This window comes from Pelophylax lessonae, assembly GCF_965119305.1.
Source record: "Pelophylax lessonae genome assembly, chromosome: 6".
Taxonomy (NCBI): Eukaryota; Metazoa; Chordata; class Amphibia; order Anura; family Ranidae; genus Pelophylax; species Pelophylax lessonae.
In genome coordinates, this window is record NC_138773.1 from 321642137 (window position 1) to 321664002 (window position 21866).

At 45.0% G+C, this 21866-nt stretch overlaps 1 protein-coding gene across 1 annotated transcript in view; it reads right to left on the reverse strand.

Annotated features, from left to right (window-relative positions):
- Nucleotides 1-13340: 13340 nt before the first annotated feature.
- LOC309557824 (putative protein tag-53) overlaps nt 13341-21866 on the reverse strand; it is a 52004-nt gene continuing 43478 nt past the window's right edge. Inside the window, exons 7-8 of the mRNA XM_082260591.1 lie at nt 15998-16184; nt 13341-14173 (exon numbers count right to left, since the gene is read on the reverse strand). Coding sequence (XP_082116717.1) covers nt 13567-14173; nt 15998-16184 — 794 coding nt within the window. The 3' untranslated portion in view covers nt 13341-13566. The remainder of the gene's footprint in view (nt 14174-15997; nt 16185-21866) is intronic.

The following is a 21866-nucleotide window of genomic DNA, read 5'->3' on the forward strand; positions in this document are numbered from 1 at the left end:
TAAAGGTTTCAGCTGGAGTTGGGCTTTAAAACGCTGGCTGCTGCTTTTGATACCAATTTGAATCAGTCCTACGATTGTGATTGGCTGACAATGTCTGCGATCCCCTCTCCCTTATATCTCCATGTGGTGGTTTTTTTTTTTTTTTTTTACTTTTATCCTCTCTAGACCACTAACTGTCATTTTTACGTTTTTGATATGTAAAGCTTTTACTGTAGACACAATTATAATTTATTTTTGGAGATTGTATCACTACACTTTTTCCAACATGTTTTTTTAGCAGCAGGGGGTGGGGTTTATGTTTGCGCTAAAGTTTGACTAGTCGCCTGAGAACGACTTTGGTTTGTATGGAAACGCATTCCAATATTGTTGAATTCTGTTTTCTGATACTTTTCCTAAATATACGAAAATGAAATCTCTGTTCCGGCTCTGTCTCTGGATTTTTTTTGTTGCTGTCCGTGCAGATTTTGGTGTTTGGGCATCACGCACATGTGCGTAATAAAATTAAAATACACCCATCTAGTAGCTGGGGAAAAAAAAAAAAATCAAGCAAAAAAAAAAAAAATCAAGCATAAAAATAAAATAAAAATCAAGCAAAAAAAAAAAAAAAATCAAGCATAAAAATGGAGCATAAAAAAAATCAAGCATAAAAATAAAAAAATCAAACATAAAAAAAAAAAACAAGCATAAAAATGAAATAAAAATCGAGCATAAAAAAAAATCAAGCATAAAAATAAAAAAATCGAGCATAAAAAAAAAAAGTTTCTTTTTGGTGCCTATTTTCGCCTGTATGGCTTTAGAGGAATATGAGTATAAACCAGTGTTAATTTCGTCGACTAAAACCGACTAAAACGTCTTCGTCGACTAACACAATTCAGATGACTAAAATACGACTAAAACTAAAATGGCATTTTAGTCAAAAGACTATAACTAAAACTAAATTGAAATTTGCTGCCAAAAATTAACACTGGTGCATGCTCAAAGCATAAATAATAACATATTAGATTTTTCACTCCAGGACCAGCAGTAGTATATAATGAGTTTGGAAATTGTAGAGAAATGCTTAAATAATGCATTACAAATTACAATTGAACTACACCCACTTGATTATAGATGACTAAAATGAGTTTTAGTCGACTAAAATGTAGGGCGTTTTAGTCGACTAAAATATACTGGAGTTTTAGTCGACTAAATACGACTAAAACTAAAACACTTGCAGAAGACTAAAATAGGACTAAAACTAAAATGCCATTTTAGTCCTAAGACTAAGACTAAAACTAAATTGAAATTTGCTGCCAAAATTAACACTGGTATAAACTCAAAAACAAATGTTCTTTAGGCTATTTTCTCTCCTGAACAAATCTAGTAAAATACTGCATTATGGTCACAAGATGGTGCTGAGGAGCACGGGAAACACAGGTGCAGCTCAGAAAAATTAGAATATCATCAAAAATCTAAAAGATTTATTTCAGTAATTCAATTTAAAAAGTGAAACTCCAAATCCTCTTTTCTCTGTCGCTCATTGACAGACGTAGTCCTCCTTGATTAATATCAACTCGGGTTATACTGCCCTCTGCAGGAGTAGGACTAGACAGGAAAGAAAACGTTCTGGCCACACCCTAGGGGCAGTCCCAGAGGGTATTTCCTCTCACTTCCTGCTACAGCAAATCCAGTTTTTTTCTGTCTAGTCAGGAGTAAGGACCTAGATGCCTTGCTAGGATCTTCGGTCCTGGCAGGATTTTTTTCTTAGATTTTTTTTTAGACAGCTTTTTTCTCCAGTGTTCCTGTGAGATCTTCAAGCAAGAAAGCTGGAACTGGGCGACGGGCTGGATGTTGAGATCCAGTCGTCACCCCAGTTCAGCCTACGAGCGCGTGCAGGCCATAGCTCCGCGCTGGGTCGGCCGCGACATAGTCCCAGTGGACAGGGACTGACCCTGCGAGTTAAACGTCTCGCCTGGACGCCAATGACCAACTGAGTCACGGCGTCCGTATTGGTCGACAGCCCCCCCACCCCGGTGGAGAGGGGTTCTGTCAGGAGTTGGTGCCCGCCTGGTTCCAGTATGGTGAGTAGTATGTTCCCCCTCTCCCCCTGTCGGGTTTGTGGTGGACGCGGGCCCCTCTCTGGGATGGTAGAATGGGTCTCCCCTCTATCCTATAACAGGTCACAGATCCCCCAATTTGAGTGTGATTGTTTGTGAATAGTAACCAGAAGGCTTGGTTTGGGAGCTGACAATCTAAAGTCATTGTAAGACTGTAAGGGGACTGAAGTCAGTGGCAGTACAAAAGGGTATTACTATTGAAGTAGAAGGTATCCTACCTGTCAGAGTGTGTACACAGGTGCCTGAGTTACTGCAGTCCAGATCGCCATTCCTCCAGCAACCGGTCACTTCCACAGGCTGCACAGCCTCCCGACGGCCCACGGACCGCATGTGGCCCGCCAGGGTCCTATACCACCAGAGGGTGAAGTTTGTGGGGCCGAGGCACTCCCACCAGGCCGAATACATACTTCCCGCAGGCCGCTGCTAGCCGCCGCTATCCTACACAGGCCGCCGCCATTATTTTGCAGATCGCACGAGGCCACCATATTGGCGTAGCCTCGTGTCTCCAGCATGGGGGCGGCCATGTTTGAGGTGACCAAACACCTCGAGGAGCTATGGGGAGGCGCCGGAAGGCATGTAAAGGGGCGGAGCCGCCTCCTTGGCCCAGGGAAAGCAAGCCAAAGACTTCCTTCCTGTCTGTAACACAGTGCTGGAAGCAAGTTGATAGAAACTTCTGTGCCTCAGGTGAGCTTGGGGTCTCTCTCTCTTTCTTTCTGAGGGGTCCAAGCAGGTATACTGAGGGGCGCTATTGCGCTGGGGGACTAAGTTTAAACAAAAAAAAAAAAAGTTTTCTTGCAATTAATATTTTTGTGTTTGCTGGCAAGTGTCTTGTTACATGAACCCTGCCACACATGTATCCCCACCTGATCCCCTCGGGGTGGCCGCAGGACCCTCCAGTACCCCATTTGTGATGATGCATTATCAGCAGTTTTGGAGTCTTTGGTATCCCGGGTGGAGGTAGCCTGTCAGGGACGGGGGTCAAGAAGAGTGACCCCCGCCTACCCCTATGTCATCTGATACTTCAGATATGGATTCTGAGCTGGTCATTGCAGCCCCTTTTTCTGGGGTTGTTGTCTCGGGTACGGTCTCCTCAGACAGTGAGGAGGACGCGTCTGCCTCCGCCATAGCACAAGAAGCGTTGGTGGAAGCACCAGTTGTGTTTGTCCGGGAAACCTTAAATCTTGAGGTTACACGGGCAGAGGTAGCGGAGACTCATGTTCCTTCTTTGGTACTAGCAAGCCTACCAAAATTATGAAGGGTTTCCCTTGCTCAAATGGGGTCGTCCGTAAACGAGCCTCTGCTATTTCCAAACGCATTGCTAGGCGCTATCATTTTGAGGAATCCCTCATTACAAAGATGGACGGTACCACCAATAGTGGACTCACCGATTTCCAGACTAAATAAAGCCACTGTTATCCCGTGGGATTGACAGAATGGACCTCACCCATCTCTAGGGTGGGGGGACGTCTTCACCGGTTTCCGGATCCAGGGCTTTCCAGAATCCCGGATAAAGGGGTTCGCAAGGTCATATGGTCGGGATACAAGATCGAGTTTCGATCACTTCCACCGGTGCGATTCTTCCCTTCCAATATTCGACATCCCCGGGTCGCTTAAAAAGCTTTGCGGGAAACAGCTTGATGCAAGAAGCAGTGGTAGTTCCCATTCCTTGGAGGAGTTCTAGTCGAACCTGTTCACAATGCCCAGGAAAAAGGGCTAGGTGCGTCCAATTCTGGTCTTGGAAGAGATGGAGTCCATCCATACAGTGGTGGCCTCCCTGCATCAGGGGGATTTCCTGGCGTCCATAGACATTTAGGATGCCTATCCTCATATCCCCATCTTCGCAGGACATCAGCGTTTTCGTTGCTTTTCCCAAAGATCATCCCTGATTCCCACCAGGAGACTGAACTATCTGGGCCTAATTTTGGATACATCCTTGGCAAGAGTGTTTCTCCATGCGGAGAAACTCCAGAAGATTCAGTCAATGATTCGGATGTTGCTGTCCGTCAACTGGCTGGGATTGATGGTCGCCTCTTTAGAGGCAGTACCGTTTGCCCAGTCTCATACCCGAATTCTCCAAAGAGGAGATTCTTCTCATATGGAATCGGAATCCCGATTCCCTGGACAATCGGATCCGATTGAGCGAGCGGACCAGGGAGGCTCTGGTCTGGTGGCTTCGGTCTCCGATGCTCAGCCAGGGCATGTCATTTCTTCTGATAAATTCCAGGTCACCGATAAATGTGTTGGAACTGAGAGCGATCAGACTTTGTCTGATTTACTGGACCGAGCAGCTCCAGGACAGCCCGGTTCGGATCCAATCGGACTATGCCTCAGTCATGACTTATGTCGATCACCAGGGGGCACCAAGAGTGCCCTGGCGGCCATAGAAGTGGCCAACATTCCTATTGGGGGAACAGTTGTTCCAGTTCTCTCCGCGATAGTTATCACGGGGGTGGACAGACAGATTATTTCAGCCGTCAGATTCTGGATCAAGAGGAATAGTCTCTTCATCCAGAAGTATTTCTCCAGCTGTCCCGGAGATGGATCTGTTGGCAGGTTGGCTCAACAGGGCTCGCGCCCGCGATCCTCTAGCGGACGCAGCAGACGCGCTGAGCGCCCCGTAGGGGAAGTATCAGCTACTGTATGTCTTCCCCCTTCTCAAGTTACTGCTGAGATTTCTCCGCAGGATAGAGGTGGAGGGAACTCCAGTTATCCCGGTAATTCCGGGCTAGCCTCGTCAAGCCGGGTACGCCGACTTGGGCAAGACTAGTCACGGACGCTCCTTGGAGACTTCTTCTCAGGGAGGATCTGCGGTCTCAAGGACCGATCTTCCATCGTGCTTTACAGTCGCTGGCTTTAACGGCCTGGCCATTGAGACCCAGGTACTGAAGGACAGGGGATTGTCAGCTTCAGTTTTTCCTACTCTAATTAAAGCAAGGAAAGCGACTTCCAGAAAAGTCTATCGCACATGGAAGGCTTATATTGCGTGGTGTGAATCGTAGGAGTTTTCCCCCACGTACCTATTCGGTGACCCGAATCTTGGTTTTTTCTGCAAAAGGGGGTCGAGCAGAAACTATCCTTGAGCACTATCAAGGGTCAGGTTTCAGCGTTAGCAATCTTCTTCCAGAAGTCGCTGGCTACTCATTCCTTGGTGCGGAATTTCATCCAGGAGGTGCAGCACTTGGCTTCGCCAGTGCGCGCGCCCTTACCACCCTGGGATCTTAATTTGGTGTTTGTCGGTTCTTCAGAAACCTCCCTTTGAAAATATCAGGGAGATTCCCTTGCTTATTTATCCCAGAAGGTGGCCTTCTTGGTGGCTATCACTTCTGCACGCAGGGTGTCAGAACTGGCTGCATTATTGTGTCATTCCCCATATCTGGGGATTCATAGGGAGAAGGTAGTTCTTCATCCGAAGCCATCCTTTCTTCCTAAGGTGGTTTTCAGACTTTCATCTGAATGAAGATATTGTGCTACCTTCCGTGTGTCCTAAGTCCAGTCATCCTCGGGAATGTGCGTTGCATTCCTTGGATGTGGTTCGGGCAATCAGGGTATACCTGAAGACTACGGAATCGTTCCGTAAGATGGATTCACTTTTGTGATCACGGATGGCCCTAGAAAGGGGTTGCCTGCATCTGCCGCGACTATCTCCAAATGGATTAGACAGTCGGTGGTACAGGCTTATTCTATTAAGGGTCGGAATCCTCCGTTCCTTGTTAAGGCGCACTCCACTCGAGCGCTCAGTACTTCCTGGGCCTACCGCCATCAGGCGTCAGTGGTCCAAGTGTGCAAGGCGGCTACCTGGTAGTCGGTGCATACCTTTACAAAATTTTATAAAATTGATGTGATGGCATCGGTGGATGCCTCATTTGGCCGCAAGGTTTTGCATGCCGCAATTTGAGGAGACCGGTGGTCTACCTCGAGGGTTTTTTTCCGTTGGAATTTCTGTTGAGTCTCATCTTTTGTTTGATGAGCCTTTTAAACTTCTAGTTGGCACCGGTTGGGCCTTCTAGATTGGATTTTGATTTCCATTTTCCCACCCCTCATTTGTGGCACTGCTTTGGGACATCCCGCGTTGATATTAATCAAGGAGGACTACGTCTGTCAATGAGCGACAGAGAAAAATGGATTTTTGTAAAATCTTACCGTAAAATCCTTTTCTCTTAAGCTCATTGACAGACGTAGTACCCGCCCCTCTGTTTTTGAGTTGGGTTGGGTTAAATTCTCTAAACACTGCTTTGTGACATAACTGATTTGCTGTAGCAGGAAGTGAGAGGATATACCCTCTGGGACTGCCCCTAGGGTGTGGCCAGAACGTTTTCTTTCCTGTCTAGTCCTACTCCTGTAGAGGGCAGTATAACCCGAGTTGATATTAATCAAGGAGGACTACGTCTGTCAATGAGCTTAAGAGAAAAGGATTTTACGGTAAGATTTTACAAAAATCCATTTTTATGATGAAAGTAAAACTTGCATTTAATATGAAAAATCAAGGTCCCAGAGTCTGGAGGAGGAGTGGAGAGGCACAGAATCCAAGTTGCAGGAGGTCCAGTGTGAAATTTCCTTCATGCTTTCCTCTGCTGACCAGCTTTTTGGAGATGCTGATTTAATTTTCCAGCAGGACTTGGCACTGCCCACACTGCCAAACGTACCAATACCTGGTCACATGATCATGCTATCACTGTGCTTGATTGGCCAGCAAACTCGCCTGACCTAAACCCCATAGAGAATCTGGGGGGTATTGTCAAGAGGAAGATGAGACATCAGACCCAACAATGCAGAGGATGTAACTTCCGCTTTTATTTGTATATGGGTGTCCTTGTGTTATGAAGCCACGCCTCTGAAGAAATCCTATTGGACGAAACGCGTCAGTAGGACGATTAAGCACAAGTACGCTATGAGCCGCGGCAGATCTTGAGGTTTTTTTTTTATGATGCACAATACCGTACCTGGTGTGATGCGCACCTTCACAACGCAACAATGCAAATGCAGCCTCAATGTAACAAAGCCGCCATGAGACAGATTTCACATTAAATGTTTTCTTTATTAATGGCACATTTGTAATAATTTCGGTCTTCATAGAATGCTTTATCAAACATGTAAACGCTTCTGTACAAGAAAAAATAATTATTCCGCCATAGAAAAATATCGACTATTTGTTCTAATACTCTGTAAACCTGTCTGCTTGGATTACATACAAGGCTGTTACCAGACATTAAATAGTTTAAAATACTGTAAAAATCAGATTTTGTTAAATTTACTAATTTTTTTTTTTCAGCTTTAGATGGAGTGTGGAAGGGTTAGAACTCCGTTCAGGTTTTTATTGCTGTCTTTGGAGGTCCGCCGCGGTCCGCCTGGTGCCATTATCTGCAGGTCAGAGTTATGGGAAACCCTACATTTTGATATTTAAAGTGATTGTAAATCGCACAGGTGATCAAATACCACCAAAAGAAAGCTCTATTTGTGGGAAAAAAAGGACATCAATTTTTCTGGGTACAACGTCGCACGACCGCGCAATTGTCCGTTAAAATAACGGAGTGCCGAATCACAAAATATGGCCGGGTCATTAAGGGGAAAAAAAAAAATCTTCCAGTCCAGAAGTGGTTAAGCAAAAGATAAAAAATAAATATATACATTTTAACAGTAGGAAGAGATTTGGGGTATTTCAGACCCCAGATCTCTCCATAAAGAGGACCTGTCATGCTGTATTATCTCAAGGGATGTTTATATTCCTTACGATAATAATAAAAGTGATCAAAATTGTATTTATTTTTGTTAAGCGACAGTGTAAAAATTAAAAAAATATATAATTAATAAAAAAAATATATATTTTTTATATATATATAAAAAATATAATAATAAAAATTGTATATTATATATATATATATATATATATATATATATATATATTTAATAAAAAAAAAAAAAAAAAAAGTTTAAAGCACCCCTGTGCTCGTGCATAGTAATGAACGCATATGTAGGTCGTTCCCACATATGTAAAACAGTGTTTGCACCACATGTGAGGTATCACCGTGCAGGTTGTACGAGTGAGAGCAATAATTCTAGCACCAAAGCTTCTCTCTAACTCTAAACTGGTAACCTGTAGAAATTTTGAAAGCGTCAACGATGGAGATTTTACTGTAGTTTGGTGCCTTTTCCCTAGCACACAATTTATCAACATGACATGTTGGGTATCTTTTTACTCGGCTTAACATCATTTTTCATATTCTACAAAAAAAATTGGGGTATATGGTTTTTTTTTTTTTTTTTTTTTAATTAAAGTGTGTTTTTCCCCAAAAAATTGCGTTTAAAAAAAACGCTGTACAAAAAAAAAAAAAAAAAAAAACACGTGACAAAAAATTTCAGCATCTGTAATTTTATGCTCTAGGCCAGTGGTCCTCAACCCTGGTCCTCAGGGCCCACTAACAGGCCAGGTTTTCAAGATAACTGAAATACATCTAATTTGCTGCTCAGTGATTGCAGTACTCCAGTCTGCATCTCCCTAAGGCTATACTTAAAATCTGGCCTGTTAGTGGGCCCTGAGGACCGGAGTTGAGGACCACTGCTCTAGGCCAGTGATGGCCAACCTTGTCACCTCCAGATGTTTTGGAACTACATTTCCCATGATGCTCAACTACACTGCAGAGTGCATGAGCATCATGGGAAATGTAGTTCCAAAACATCTGGGGTGCCAAGGTACTCCATCACTGCTCTAGGCCCACAGGGGTGTCAAACTGGCGGTCCTCCAGCTGTTCCAGGAACTACAAGTCCCATCATGCCTCTGCCTGTGGGAGTCATGCTTGTCTTGCAATGCCTCATGGGACTTCCGCAACAGCTGGAGGGTCACCAGTTTGACACCTGTGCTCTTGGGACTCTGCTAAAAAAAAAAAAAATATATATATATATATATATATATATATATATAAAATGTTTTGGGGGTTCTAAGTAATTGTCTACCAAAAAATACTGATTTTAACTTGTAAGCAAAAAATGTCAGAAAAATGCCCTGTCAGCAAGGGGTTAAGCTTTGGGTATTAATTTACTCAGCACACCTTCATCTTTTATCTCTAACCAAAAAAAATATACCCTACAAAAAGCTTTTAAAAACTGTTACTTATGGTTTATTTGGGCACCATAGCACCAGTGGCGGCCCGTCGCCCCCCCCCCCCCCCCCCCCAATCCATGCGTCCAGCCCCCTAATCTACATGCAGGGTGCCGGATGCATGGATTCCAATGAGGGTGTATTTTTTTTTTTGAAGCACGTGATTAGAGCCAGAGGATCTAATAGGCTTCAAAAAAAGGGTGGGCTCAGGGCGCCGAGCACTGCGCGCTGAGCCCACCCAGTTCTGTGACAATAGTGAATGAATATTTGCTATTGCCACACTGATTCTCCTCCCGGGCAATCAGGAAGCGGGTCCTGAGACCTGTTTCCCAATGGGCCAAAGGAGAAGGCATCCTATTGATGGAGGAGGATGGAGGGGACGGCCGCCGAGAGGGGACATGGAGGAGACTGAGGAGGAAGCTGTTGCCGCCTGTTAGTCCAGAGGAACAAGGTAAGTGAACTGGCACCTGGGGGGTTTGGTGTGGACTGGACTCTGGAGTGATGGGGGGGGGGGGGGGGGCTGTCCGTGGCCAGGTCCGTCTGCGGCCCCCCTCAAACGATGGAGCACCAGCTGTCACTGCATAGCACCCAAATGTCCATTCTGCCCCCCCCCCCCCCCCACTGCAGCTAATTAAGCATAGATAGTGCATGATTAGCTGCTTTCCCAGCTAGAGTATGCAGGATGTAAAAGCTGTGAACCTGGAATCGACCTAAAACAGGGCACTTCCAGGTTCATTTATTGAAGAGGATAGAATTAGCCTGGGAATCACCACGACTTGGGGGGGGGAGCACCTTTCTGGTACTGTAAAAAATGACTGGTTAAGATCACTTTTACATGAAGGCAGATTGCTGGCTTAAAATATATATAATATATTAAAAAAAAAAAAAAAACACAATACTAAGCTTGTGGCTGCAGCCCTGAGCTAGTTTTAACCCTTTAATACCAGAACGTTTATAAACATACCTTGATATACAAGGGGTTAAAAAAGTGACGCCCTGCCATAGGATATAGACATGTTGGAGGGACACACAGAAGACCAGAATTAGAGGAAGGAAAGTTATGAGAGGGAAGAAGGGTAATAAAAGTTCAGACAGGTAAATGGGTGCCTAGAAGTCAAAAAAACATCTTTGCAAAGGGATACAGACAGCAAACAAAAACCTGCCAAGGGTTATAACCCCGGCCGTACTCTAACCAAACTCTTATTATTTTTTCTTTAAATTAATATAGATCATATTTTGTATGAATTATAAACCCTCCAAGTGTCACCCAAACTGACAGCATTGATGTTTAATAAAATATAGTGCAGACAGGAAGGATACAGGTAAGGATATGGGTGTCAGTGCAGAGGAAGCTGGGGAGGTTGGGTGTCTGTACTGAGGGCTGCCGTTAGAAATTGCGGGGCCCCGTACAGACTACCTGGCAGGGCCCCCTCCCCCCAAGAAAATATTAAAGATATATTTAGCTAAAATTACAACAAAATCACTATTAGCAGACACAAATATAACATAACTCGCATAATTCCTGCTAAATCTAAAAAAAAAAAAAAACTATGTTAAATAAAAAAGAAGATGAGATGAGAAAAATATACAGGCTGGGCAGTTGGAGCTCAGAGATCAGAAAGACAGAGAGAGAGAAACAAAGTTACAATTTACAAATAAACTCCTGAGCAGAGATAAGTGCTGGGAGGGGGGCCCACACAGGGAGGGGGATTAGTGAGGGATGACTGTCTCTTTCTCAACAGATAAAAGCTGATAGCAGGGAGAGGGACAGATCAGATTCAGGTGCTGGAAGAAGATTTCTGTATTTGTTGTCCATCACTAATCCCCCTCTCTGTGTGGCCCCCCCTGTGTGCTGGGGCCCCCTACAAGAGGGCTGGTGGTCCCCCCCTATCAGTGGCCCTGTCTGTACTGCAGAGTACGCTGGGGAGGTTGGGTGCCGTTACTGCAGAGGACGCAGGGGAGGTTGGGTGTCGTTACTGCAGAGGACGCTGGGGAGGTTGGATGTCGTTACTGCAGAGGATGCTGGAGAGGTTGGGTGTCTGTACTGCAAAATACGCTGGGGAGGTTGGGTGTCGTTACTGCAGAGGACGCTGGAGAGGTTGGGTGTCTGTACTGCAAAATACGCTGGGGAGGTTGGGTGTCTGTACTGCAGAGGACGCAGGGGAGGTTGGGTGCCGTTACTGCAGAAGATGCTGGGGAGGTTGGGTGCCGTTACTGCAGAAGATGCTGGAGAGGTTGGGTGTCATTACTGCAGAGGACGCTGGGGAGGTTGGGTGTCTGTACTGCAAAATACGCTGGGGAGGTTGGGTGTCTGTACTGCAAAATACGCTGGGGAGGTTGGGTGTCTGTACTGCAAAATACGCTGGGGAGGTTGGGTGTCTGTACTGCAAAATACGCTGGGGAGGTTGGGTGTCTGTACTGCAGAGGACACAGGGGAGGTTGGGTGCCGTTACTGCAGAAGATGCTGGGGAGGTTGGGTGTCGTTACTGCAGGGGAGGTTGGGTGTCGTCACTGCAGAGGACGCAGGGTAGGTTGGTTGTCGTTACTGCAGGGGACGCAGGGGAGGTTGGGTGTCGTTACTGCAGAGGACGCAGGGGAGGTTGGGTGTCGTTACTGCAGAGGAGGTTGGGTGTCGTTACTGCAGGGGAGGTTTGGCGACATTGCAGAGGACAGGCAGGATACAGGTGAGGTTGGATGTTGTTGCAGAGGACGCAGGGGAGGTTGGGTGCAGTTGCAGAGGATGGAAAGGATGCAGATGAGGTTGGGTGCAGTTGCAGAGGATGGGAGGGAGGGACGCAGGTGAGGTTGGGTGCAGGTGCAGAGGATGGGAGGGACGCAGATGAGGTTGGGTGCAGGTGCAGAGGATGGGAGGGACGTAGATGAGGTTGGGTGGCGTTACTGCAGAGGACACAGATGTGGTTGGGTGACATTGAAGAGGACAGGAAAGACGCAGGGGAGGTTGGGTGTCATTATTGCAGAGGACATTGGGAAGGTTGGGTGTTGTTGCAGAGGACAGGAAGGATGCAGATGCGGTTGGGTGTCATTGCAGAGGACGCAATTGATGTTGGGCACCGTTGCAGAGGATGGGAAGGACGCAGGTGAGGTTGGGTGTCATTGCAGAGGAGAGGAAGGATGCAGGGTGTCATTACAGAGAACACAGCTGGGTTTGGGTGCCGTTGCAGAGGATGGGAGGGACGCAAATGGGGTTGGGTGTCATTGCAGAGGACAGGAAAGACGCAGGTGAGGTTGGGTGTCATTGCAGAGGACGCAGGTGAGGTTAGGTTACCTAGTAATCTTCCGTCACCTCCCAGAGGACTGAGATCTGTCCTAGGAGACGGCAAACTGCTACAAGAAAGTCCTATAATTCACACTTTAGTATTTGTCTTATGAGTTGATAACATTGTATTCCTGACATACCAGACATTCCTCGCTAATCCTTCACTGCTATCGTTCCAGTCACGGGTGAACCTCAGTGTTCATGATTATATATATATATATATATATACACACACACACACACACATTCCCTGTAGATCAAAGCATTAGAACATGTTCATGTCATTTCAAAAATATTCAATCTCCTTAAATCTGAAGCTTTCATTAAAATAATCTCCGGAGCTCCTTGTTCAGACACTTCTTGTTTGATGGTGACAACACTTTATTCCTGTCCCTATCTGTGCTCTTGATGTCACATTGTAGTCCCCATTGGGGACAAGCAGCCTTGCCAACACACATGTTCTGCTGTAGTCACACATACAAAGGACGTGCACAGCACAGAAAGATAGGAAAAGAATGCAGGAAAGGGAAATCTAAGAAAAATAATAATGTGATCCCTTTTCACCTGAAAAGCATTACATACTAAAGGGGGAGTCTATTTATGAAAGGAAAAAAAATAAATAAAAAGTAGTTTGAGACATTCACACAGCTGTCAAGAATAGTCCTAGTGTTGTGTCTAATATGTTTTATTTCCTTTGATTGTCATCCCCATCTAGTGGCCGTAATGTGGTATCTTCTTCCTACTTTGGGTATTTTAGGAATATAGCGCATTCTGTCCACTAGATGGCGCTAGAGGCACTAAACCTATTAGACACAATGTGCAGTGAAATCGGAAGAAACCATTTCAGTTGAAGGGGAGGAGTCGGTACAACTGGGCATGACTGAACGGAGGGCTGAAGTTCAGGTTTAAAAAAAGATACAATGTAGCTCTGAGAAGTGGAGTGATGAGTGTGATCAAGATGCATTGTAACAGCAGAAAAAGGGGCGATGCTTTTAGCTTTTAAAACATTTTTGCATTCTGTGATTTTCCAGCTACAAGTTCCAGCATGTCCTGGCAGCCAAAATCAAAAAGCTGGAGGATGCGGGCTGCGGCGGCTGCTGCTATTCCAGCTGGATATGTGATACAGAGATCTCACAGTGTCTCGATAAAGGTCTCCCACCTATGACCAGGAAAACATTCTCCTTTGCTGGCAGAGTCTGGCTCTCTGAGCCCATCTGGCAATAATCTGCATCAGTTTCCTCCCCGGAATAGGAGAAACATTCATTTTCATAGGTGGTGAGGAGATGGTGCTCATCTGTGAGATCAGCGGACGAGGAACAGGAGCAGAACAAAGGGCTGGGCGAACTATCTTTAAGAGGTTTCATCTCTATATTATCCGAGGTAGGAATGGTGGACACTTTGTTGGTGCCCCAAGAGTGAAATGAATGGAGTTTGTCAGGTTGCTCGCCTTCTGAGCTCTTGTCAAATCCAGAATCTGAGCTTCCCGATCCCGGCCGGGAGCGCCAATCCAACGGGACGACACAGTGGTAGATCCTGGCGCAGTCATTGCATTCCTTTCCACGGGATATCCTCTTCCAGGAGCGGGAGGTGAAGTCGTATTTCCACAGGTTACTGGTGGGGCTGCGAGATGGTAGTCCTCCACCAATGACCCATAGGCAGCCTTGGTGGACAGCTGATGCATGGCCTACTAGTTTTGGGGGACCAGAGCTGGACAAATAAAACAGAAAACTCAGTTATAAATTTAAAAACAGCAGAAAATTTAAGGTGAAGACTATGTGGCCAAAGGTTTGATACCTGTAAGAATACAACACTGGCAGTGGAGAGGCTGCTCACCCAATACTACTAGAGACAAGGGATACCATGGGTATCAACCCCCAGAGGGTTTTTTGGCAGCAAATATAAAATAAGTGTTGAAATGGAGAAAAGTCAAAAGTTTCTAAAAATTATTACTTTATTCAACAGGCATTATCAAAAGTGAATAAATATTTAAAACAACCCCTTGGCGGGGAGGTACGTTATGAGCTCTGGTTACAGACATATATTGGAGGATCCTCCCATTCTGGAAGTCATTATCACAAGTAGGCTTGCAGCGACTGTACACGGGTGGTTTGTGCCCTTTTTGGCGGCCATTCTGTCTGGTGACTTATTGCAGACCTCTACTTCCACTCTGCCCTTCGTGGTAGGAAGGGTATGCCTTTCTGGCTTCTGAGGTAGGAAGGGTATGCCTTTCTGGCTTCTGAGGATGCCCTAATTTACTCAATGTGCTCTTTGGGTTCCAGCTGATTTCACTCCTATGATATCACAGTCCCCCTGAAGAAGACCTGTATTAGGTAGAAACGCGTTGGGGTTGTCGTCCTCCCACCATATGGTGTTTGGGGTGCTGTTTTTCACCTTTGGGATTATCATTATGCGATACAATATGCTGTCACCAATATATGTCTGTAACCGGAGTTCATAAGGTACCTCCCCGCCAAGGGGTTGTTTTAAATATTTATTTAATCACTTTGTCACTTTTGATAATGCCTGTTGAATAAAGTAATACTTTTTAGAAACTTTTGACTTTTCTCCATTTCAACACTTGTTTTATATTTGCTGCCAAAAAACCCTCTGGGGGGGTTGATACCCATGGTATCCCTTGTCTCAAGGTTTGATACCTGACCATCACACCCCCATATGCGCTTGTTGTACCCCAAATTGATATGAAGTTTCCCCCTATGGCGATTAATATGGAACTGCCCTCCTTTGTGGCTATAACATCCTTCACTTTTCTGGGAAGGCTTTTTTGGGAGTGTCTGTGGCAATTTGTGCCCATTTGTTAGGTCAGGTTCTGATGTTGGATGAAAAGGCCCGGCTCACCATAGCCATTCCAATTCACCCCAAAGGCAATCAGTAGGGTTGAGCTCAGGGCTCTGTGATGACCACTTAGGGTTCCTCCACACCAAACTCCTCGAACCATGTCTTTATGGAGATGTTTTTTTGAGAAGACTTGGCTCGTTCTAGTTCATTCCAAAGGTGTTCAGTAGGGTTGAGGTAAGGACTCTGTGCAGGGCACTTTCGTTCCTCTACACCAAACTGGTCAAACTGTGTCAGTATAAAGCTGTGCAATAGGGTTGAGGTCAGGGCTCTGTGATGACCACTTAGGTTCCTTAGCTTAACCCTTCCTACTTTTATCCTTGTGTATATGGTGTCCTCAGGATAAAATCTTTCTAACTTTTGTTGAACAGATTTCGTTTTTTAGTGCGAATACGAACAATACTTTAGGTCAAGTACTCACCAATACTGAGTATCAATACTTTGGAGTGTGATCTGCATCAATACAAAATTAATAGGTGCAAATCGCAAAGAATCACATGCAATTTGAATAGGAACGAAGTGTTTGTGAACCCAGTATAGAAGGGAAGCGCCATCTAGGTGTTATAAATCACATTAAAAAGCTCCTGCTGCACTGTGGGAGATAAGCTCCTGGGTCAGGCCTACTCAGATATGTAACAGAGAGGATGTACAGATAGGACATGGAAACGTCTGATGTACCTGGTTTTGATGTTGGACCAGTTGTGTCGGCGGAAGTCAAACCTCCAGAAGTCATTTTGTTCAGCCATATTCTTTAATCCCCCGAACAGGTACATTGCAGAGTTATGTGTGGCACTGGAGTGGCCATGGCGAGGTCCTGGACCGAGGCCCCGTGTGCGTGGACTGAGCGCTGACCATTTCTGGGTGTCTGGAGGAGAGGACAGCACAGATTGTAAGAAGTCTCGTTATTGTATGATGGTAACTTTATATCATCCGCCACAGCGCACTGCAAAACCTGAATAGACCCCATACTGGAAGAGAACCCAGTACACGGAGAGAACCCCAATAAATGAAGGGAACCCCAATACAGAGACAGAACTAATACATGGAGACAATTTCGATTCAAGGAAAGAACCCAATACATAGAAAGAACAAAACCATGGAGAAGACCTTGAATCTTGGAGAGAACCCAATACACAGAAAGAACCAAAACATGGAGAGAACCACAATACATAGAACCAAAACATGAAGAAGACCTCAATTCATGGGGAGATCCCCAATACCTAGAAAGAACCAAGACATGGAGAAGACGTGTATTAATGGAGAGAACCCAAATACGTGGAAAAGACCTTGAATTATAGCGAGAACCCAATACATAGAACCTATACATGGAGAAGATCTCGATACATGTATAGGTTCTATGTACTGGGGTCTCTCCATGTATCAAGGTTCTCTCCATAAAGCAAGGTCTTCTCCATGTCTTAGTAATTTCTAGGTATTAGGTTACTCTTTATGAATCAAGGTCTTCTCCATGTATTGGTTCTTTCTATGTATTGGGTTTTCCCCATGTATAGTGCAAAAAGGTAAATCAGCGCAATTAAATATAAAGTGGTATAGTGTTAAGACCCAATCATTTGGGACACAAAGAAAATACAGCAGCTATATAGAACCTCCTTCACTAATGGGAGAAATAAACTATAGACAAATAGGTATACAGCGCTATATAAAATCAAATAAAGTGACAATGTGCATCATATTTATATAGCGCTGTATACATATTTGTCTATAGTTCATTTCCCCATGTATAGGTGCTATGTACTGGGTTCTCTCCATGGTGAGAGCCCAATACATAGAAAGAACCGATACACGGAGAAGACCTTGATTCATAAAGGGTAACCTAATACCTAGAAAGAACTAGGACATGGAGAAGACCTTGCTTAATGGAGAGAACCTCAATACATGGAAAAGACCTAAGATTATAGAGAGAACCCAATACATAGAACCTATACATGGAAAAGACCTTGATACATGGAGAGAACCCAGTACATAGAACCTATACATGTATTGAGGTCTTCTCCATGTATAGATTCTATGTATGGGGTTTTCCCCATGTATAGGTGCTATGTACTGGGTTCTCTCCATGGTGAAAACCCAATACATAGAAAGAACCAATACATGGAGAAGACCTTGATTCATAAAGAGAAACTGAATACCTAGAAAGAACTAGGACATGGAGAAGACCTTGATTTATAAAGAGAACCCCAATACATGGAAAAGACATCTAATTATAAAGAGAACCCAATATTGATTCATGGAGGGAACCCAATATATAGAAAGAACAAAAACATGAAGACCTTGATTTGAGGAGAAAGCCCCAAACTGGAAGAGAACCCAATACATGGAAAGAACCATACCATGGAGAAGACCTCAATTCATGGAGAGAACCCCAATACACAGGGCCGTCTTTAATATTGATTGGACCCTGGGCAAATATTTTCTTGGGCCCTCCCAAAACCACTTATTAACTATTTGCAGGCAGTGCGGGCTCAAGGGACAGCTGCTTTGGGCCCCACAAAAAAAAAGACCTCAAATTATAAAGAGAACCCAATATATAGAACCTATACATGGAGAAGACCTCAATTCAAGGTGAGAACCTCAATACCTGGAGATAGCCAAACATGGAGAAGACCTTGATTCATGGAGGGAACCCAATATATAGAAAGAACAAAAATACGAAGACCTTGATTTGAGGAGAAAGCCCCAAACTGGAAGAGAACCCAATACATGGAAAGAACCATACCATGGAGAAGACCTCAATTCATTGAGAGAACCCCAATACATGGAGCTGGAGAGGGTTAGACTAGCTAAAGATCCTCAAATATCGTACCAAGTGTTAAATATGACCTGCAGGCTCCTCTCCTGGACTAAAATGGCCTCCTCTGATTTCACTGCACACTGAGCTTCTCACAATGTGCATTAGAAGCTGCAGCAAGTTAAATAGAGCCCGCCTCATTTCCTGGCTGGAAGACATCCAGTGCCATCTAGCTCTTTCCTCTCCAGCCTGACTGGCCCACCCCTTTTTATTCATTGGATTTCAGTTCATTCAATCATGGAGGTGCATGCGACAGGCGTCCTCAGCAACTTGATATTTGCATAGGCTCCTCCTAGGAGCCAGCCCACAGAGGCAGAGTTCTGTGATGTTATGAGGAAGCTATGTACAGCACACTGTTGGCTCCTCCAACCAGCGTTGATCTGCCTGCATTGCATAGAGAAGCACACAGTCCCAGTGATGACATCACTGGGAATAAAAGTAAGGTATGTGAGGAAAATGGTAAAGGTTCTATTAAAAATCTCATTAGCAGCTGGATTATACGAGAAAGGAGAACCCAGGGAAGGCAACATACAGGCAGAATAAATAAAGATTTAAGAACTATGTAAGTGATAAGAGTGCAGCACTGGCAGAGAACACAGGAACTTATCACAAGTTTGCTCAGCAGGTTTTATTTGCATACGGATATAACAAAATATGTTTAGTTATAGGCCGGTCAGCCTGACGTCGATAGTATGTAAATTACTGGAAGGGATAATAAGGGACTATATCCAAGAATTTGCTAAAGTCAACAGTATCATCAGCAGTAATCAGCACGGGTTTTCAAAAGGGCGTCCTTGTCAGACCAATCTGTTAACATTCTACAAGGAACTGAGCTGTGAGGTAGATAGGGGGGAGGCCTGTAGATGTGGTGTACCTGGATTTTGCTAAGGCATTCGATACAGTCCCCTACAAATGATTAATTTACAAAATAAGGTCGGCAGGCTTAGACCTCAAGATTTGCTCTTGGATAGAAATTTAGTTAAAGGGGCATGTCCAATGGGTGGTAATAAATAACGCGTACTCAGACTGGTCTGGAGTGGTAAGTGGGGTCCCCCAATGCTCAGTCCTGGGACCAATTATTATTTATTCATAAACAGCATTGAGGACGGGGTCAGCAGCTCAATCTCAGTTTTTGCAGATGATACAAAATTGGGCAGGGCAATAACTTCACATTGTGATGCAGAAATCTTACAGAATGACCTGAACAAAATAACAGAGTGGGCAACGACATGGCAAATGAGGTTTAATGTAGAGAAGTGTAAGGTTTTGCACTTGGGGACTAAAAACATAAACGCAAAATATGCTTTGGGGGGGAATCAAGAATGGTGAAAGATCTGGGAGTCTTAGTAGAAGATAGACTAAGCAATAGCATGCAATGTCAAGCTGCAGCTACCAAAGCTGGCAGAATATTGGCATGCATAAGGAAGGGGATTTATTCCAGAGATAAGACTATAATCCTTCCACTTTATAAAACTCTGGTCCGACCACATCTGGAGTATTCTGTCCAGTTCTGGTCACCAGTCCTCAGGAGGGATGTGCTGGAGCTGGAGAGGGTCCAGAGAAGAGCAACTAAACTAATTAGGGGATTGGAGGACCTAAATTATGAGGGGCATTTACAAGCGCTCAATTTATTCTCCCTGGAGAAGAGACGCCTGAGAGGGGACATGATAGCGATTTACAAATACCTCAATGGTGATCTCAGCATAGAAAAAAAAGCTATTCAGTCGCAAGGAATGCAAGAGGACACGAGGCCATACAATGCGATTAGAGGAGAAGCGATTTAACCTGAGGCTACGAAAATGTTTTTTTACAGTAAAGGCAATAGGATTGTGGAACTCGCTTCCACAAATGGTAGTAACTGCGGGGAGTATGGCTACTTTTAAAAGACTCTTGGACATACATCTCCAAGATCAGAACATTCAGGGGTATGAGAGATGATTGCATCCACACACACCTACACATGTTGAACTGGATGGACTATTGTCTTTATTCAACCTCACCTACTATGTAACTATGTATTTAACAGACCAAAGGAAACAAAAAAGAGAAGTTGCTAGCATTAACATTATTACCCTGAGGCAGAGATCCAGCCATAGGCAGGCTCAATGGTGACCACCATGACCACAGGATCTCCTACACTGTGTGAATGACCAGAGTAAGTAAAGGGGTGGTCGGCGCTCAGGGTGACATCCAAAATAGTATTTCTATATTCAGTAAACCTGTACAAAGCTGTAAAACAGCCTACGCGTTTCGGACTTTAATCCTTAGTCATGGCTGTGTGAAGGACACCTTGGAACCAACCTGGGCTGCTGCAAGGATTTCTGTTTACACAGAAAGGGCGACTTTTTTCTGCACCCCACCCTCTGTCTTCTGCTCTGACTACTGATGGATGGTGTTAGTAGGGCACAGGACGGGGTCAGTAGTGGATGATGACAGTAGGTTTCTTTTTTATATATATATATATATATAATTTTTTTTTTTTCATAAAATTACTTTACCATTTTATTTTTTAGTAGTCCTGTTAGGGAGCTTTGCTGAAATACCAAGTGTCTACACAGACCCCCTGAGGTCTCACTTTTGAGACAAGAAAAGAAGATTAAGGACACAGTCCTCAATCTCCATCTCTGCAGCCTCAGCTGCACAGAATGAATGAATAGGAAGAGCTCTGTATTGTCTCTCTGTTCATGCATAAACTGAAGCATAGTAAACACCGCTTACTATGCTTCAGTTATGAATGGACACAGGAGTGATTGGTACTGATCACCCACTGTGTTTATTCAGAAAAGGAAGGGGCAGTAAATTACATATTTACCAGCCCCGTTCCTGCTATCCATCCTGAAATATCCCCAGCAGCCAGCTGGAGAGGAAGCTGGCTGCCCTGAGGGAAGTGGGGAGGGGAACCAAACAGGGGGCCTGCGCAACAGAACAGAAGGAAGCTGAACCTGTATAGGAAGGGCGGCATATACTGGAACCGATCCCCTATCTTTTCCAGGGAACCCATGCAGACTCGCTGTCACATTCAGTTTTACATTGGGAAAGGAGCAGCGGCAGCATTTACTGGAACCAATCCCCTGTATTTTCCCTCTGCAGCCGCTGAAAGCCGGCTTCTCCTACTCTCCCTCCTGCCAGTATTCAGCAGCTGCAGGGGAAAATACAGGGGATTGGTTCCAGTAAATGCTCCCGCCACTTCTCCTGTCCCAATGTAAAACCGAATGTGACAGGGAGGCTGCACAGGTCCTCTGGAACATAAGCGGAGACACCATTGCAACCTGTGACCCCTCAATCTCCACCACTGCACCGCCCCCCCCCCCCAAAAACCCTGTATTTTCCCCCTGCAGTCCCTGAAAGCCAGTTTCTCCTACTCTTCCTCCTTCCAGTATTCAGCGGCTGCCAGGGAAAAATACAGGGGATTGGTTCCAGTAAATGCTCCCGCTGCTGCCCCTGTCCCGATGTTAAACTGAATGTGATGGGCAGGCTGCATGGATTCTCTGGAGCATAAGCAGAGTCACCATTGCAGCCTGTGACCCCTCAATCTCCACCACTGCTGCCCCCCCCCAATCCCCTGTATTTTCCCCCTGCAGTCCCTGAAAGCCAGCTTCTCCTACTCTTCCTCCTGCCAGTATTCAGCAGGTGCAGGGGAAAAATACAGGGGATTGGTTCCAGTAAATGCTGCCGCTGCTGCTCCAGTCCCGATATAAAACCGGATGTGACGGGGAGGTTGCACGGGTTCTCTGGAGC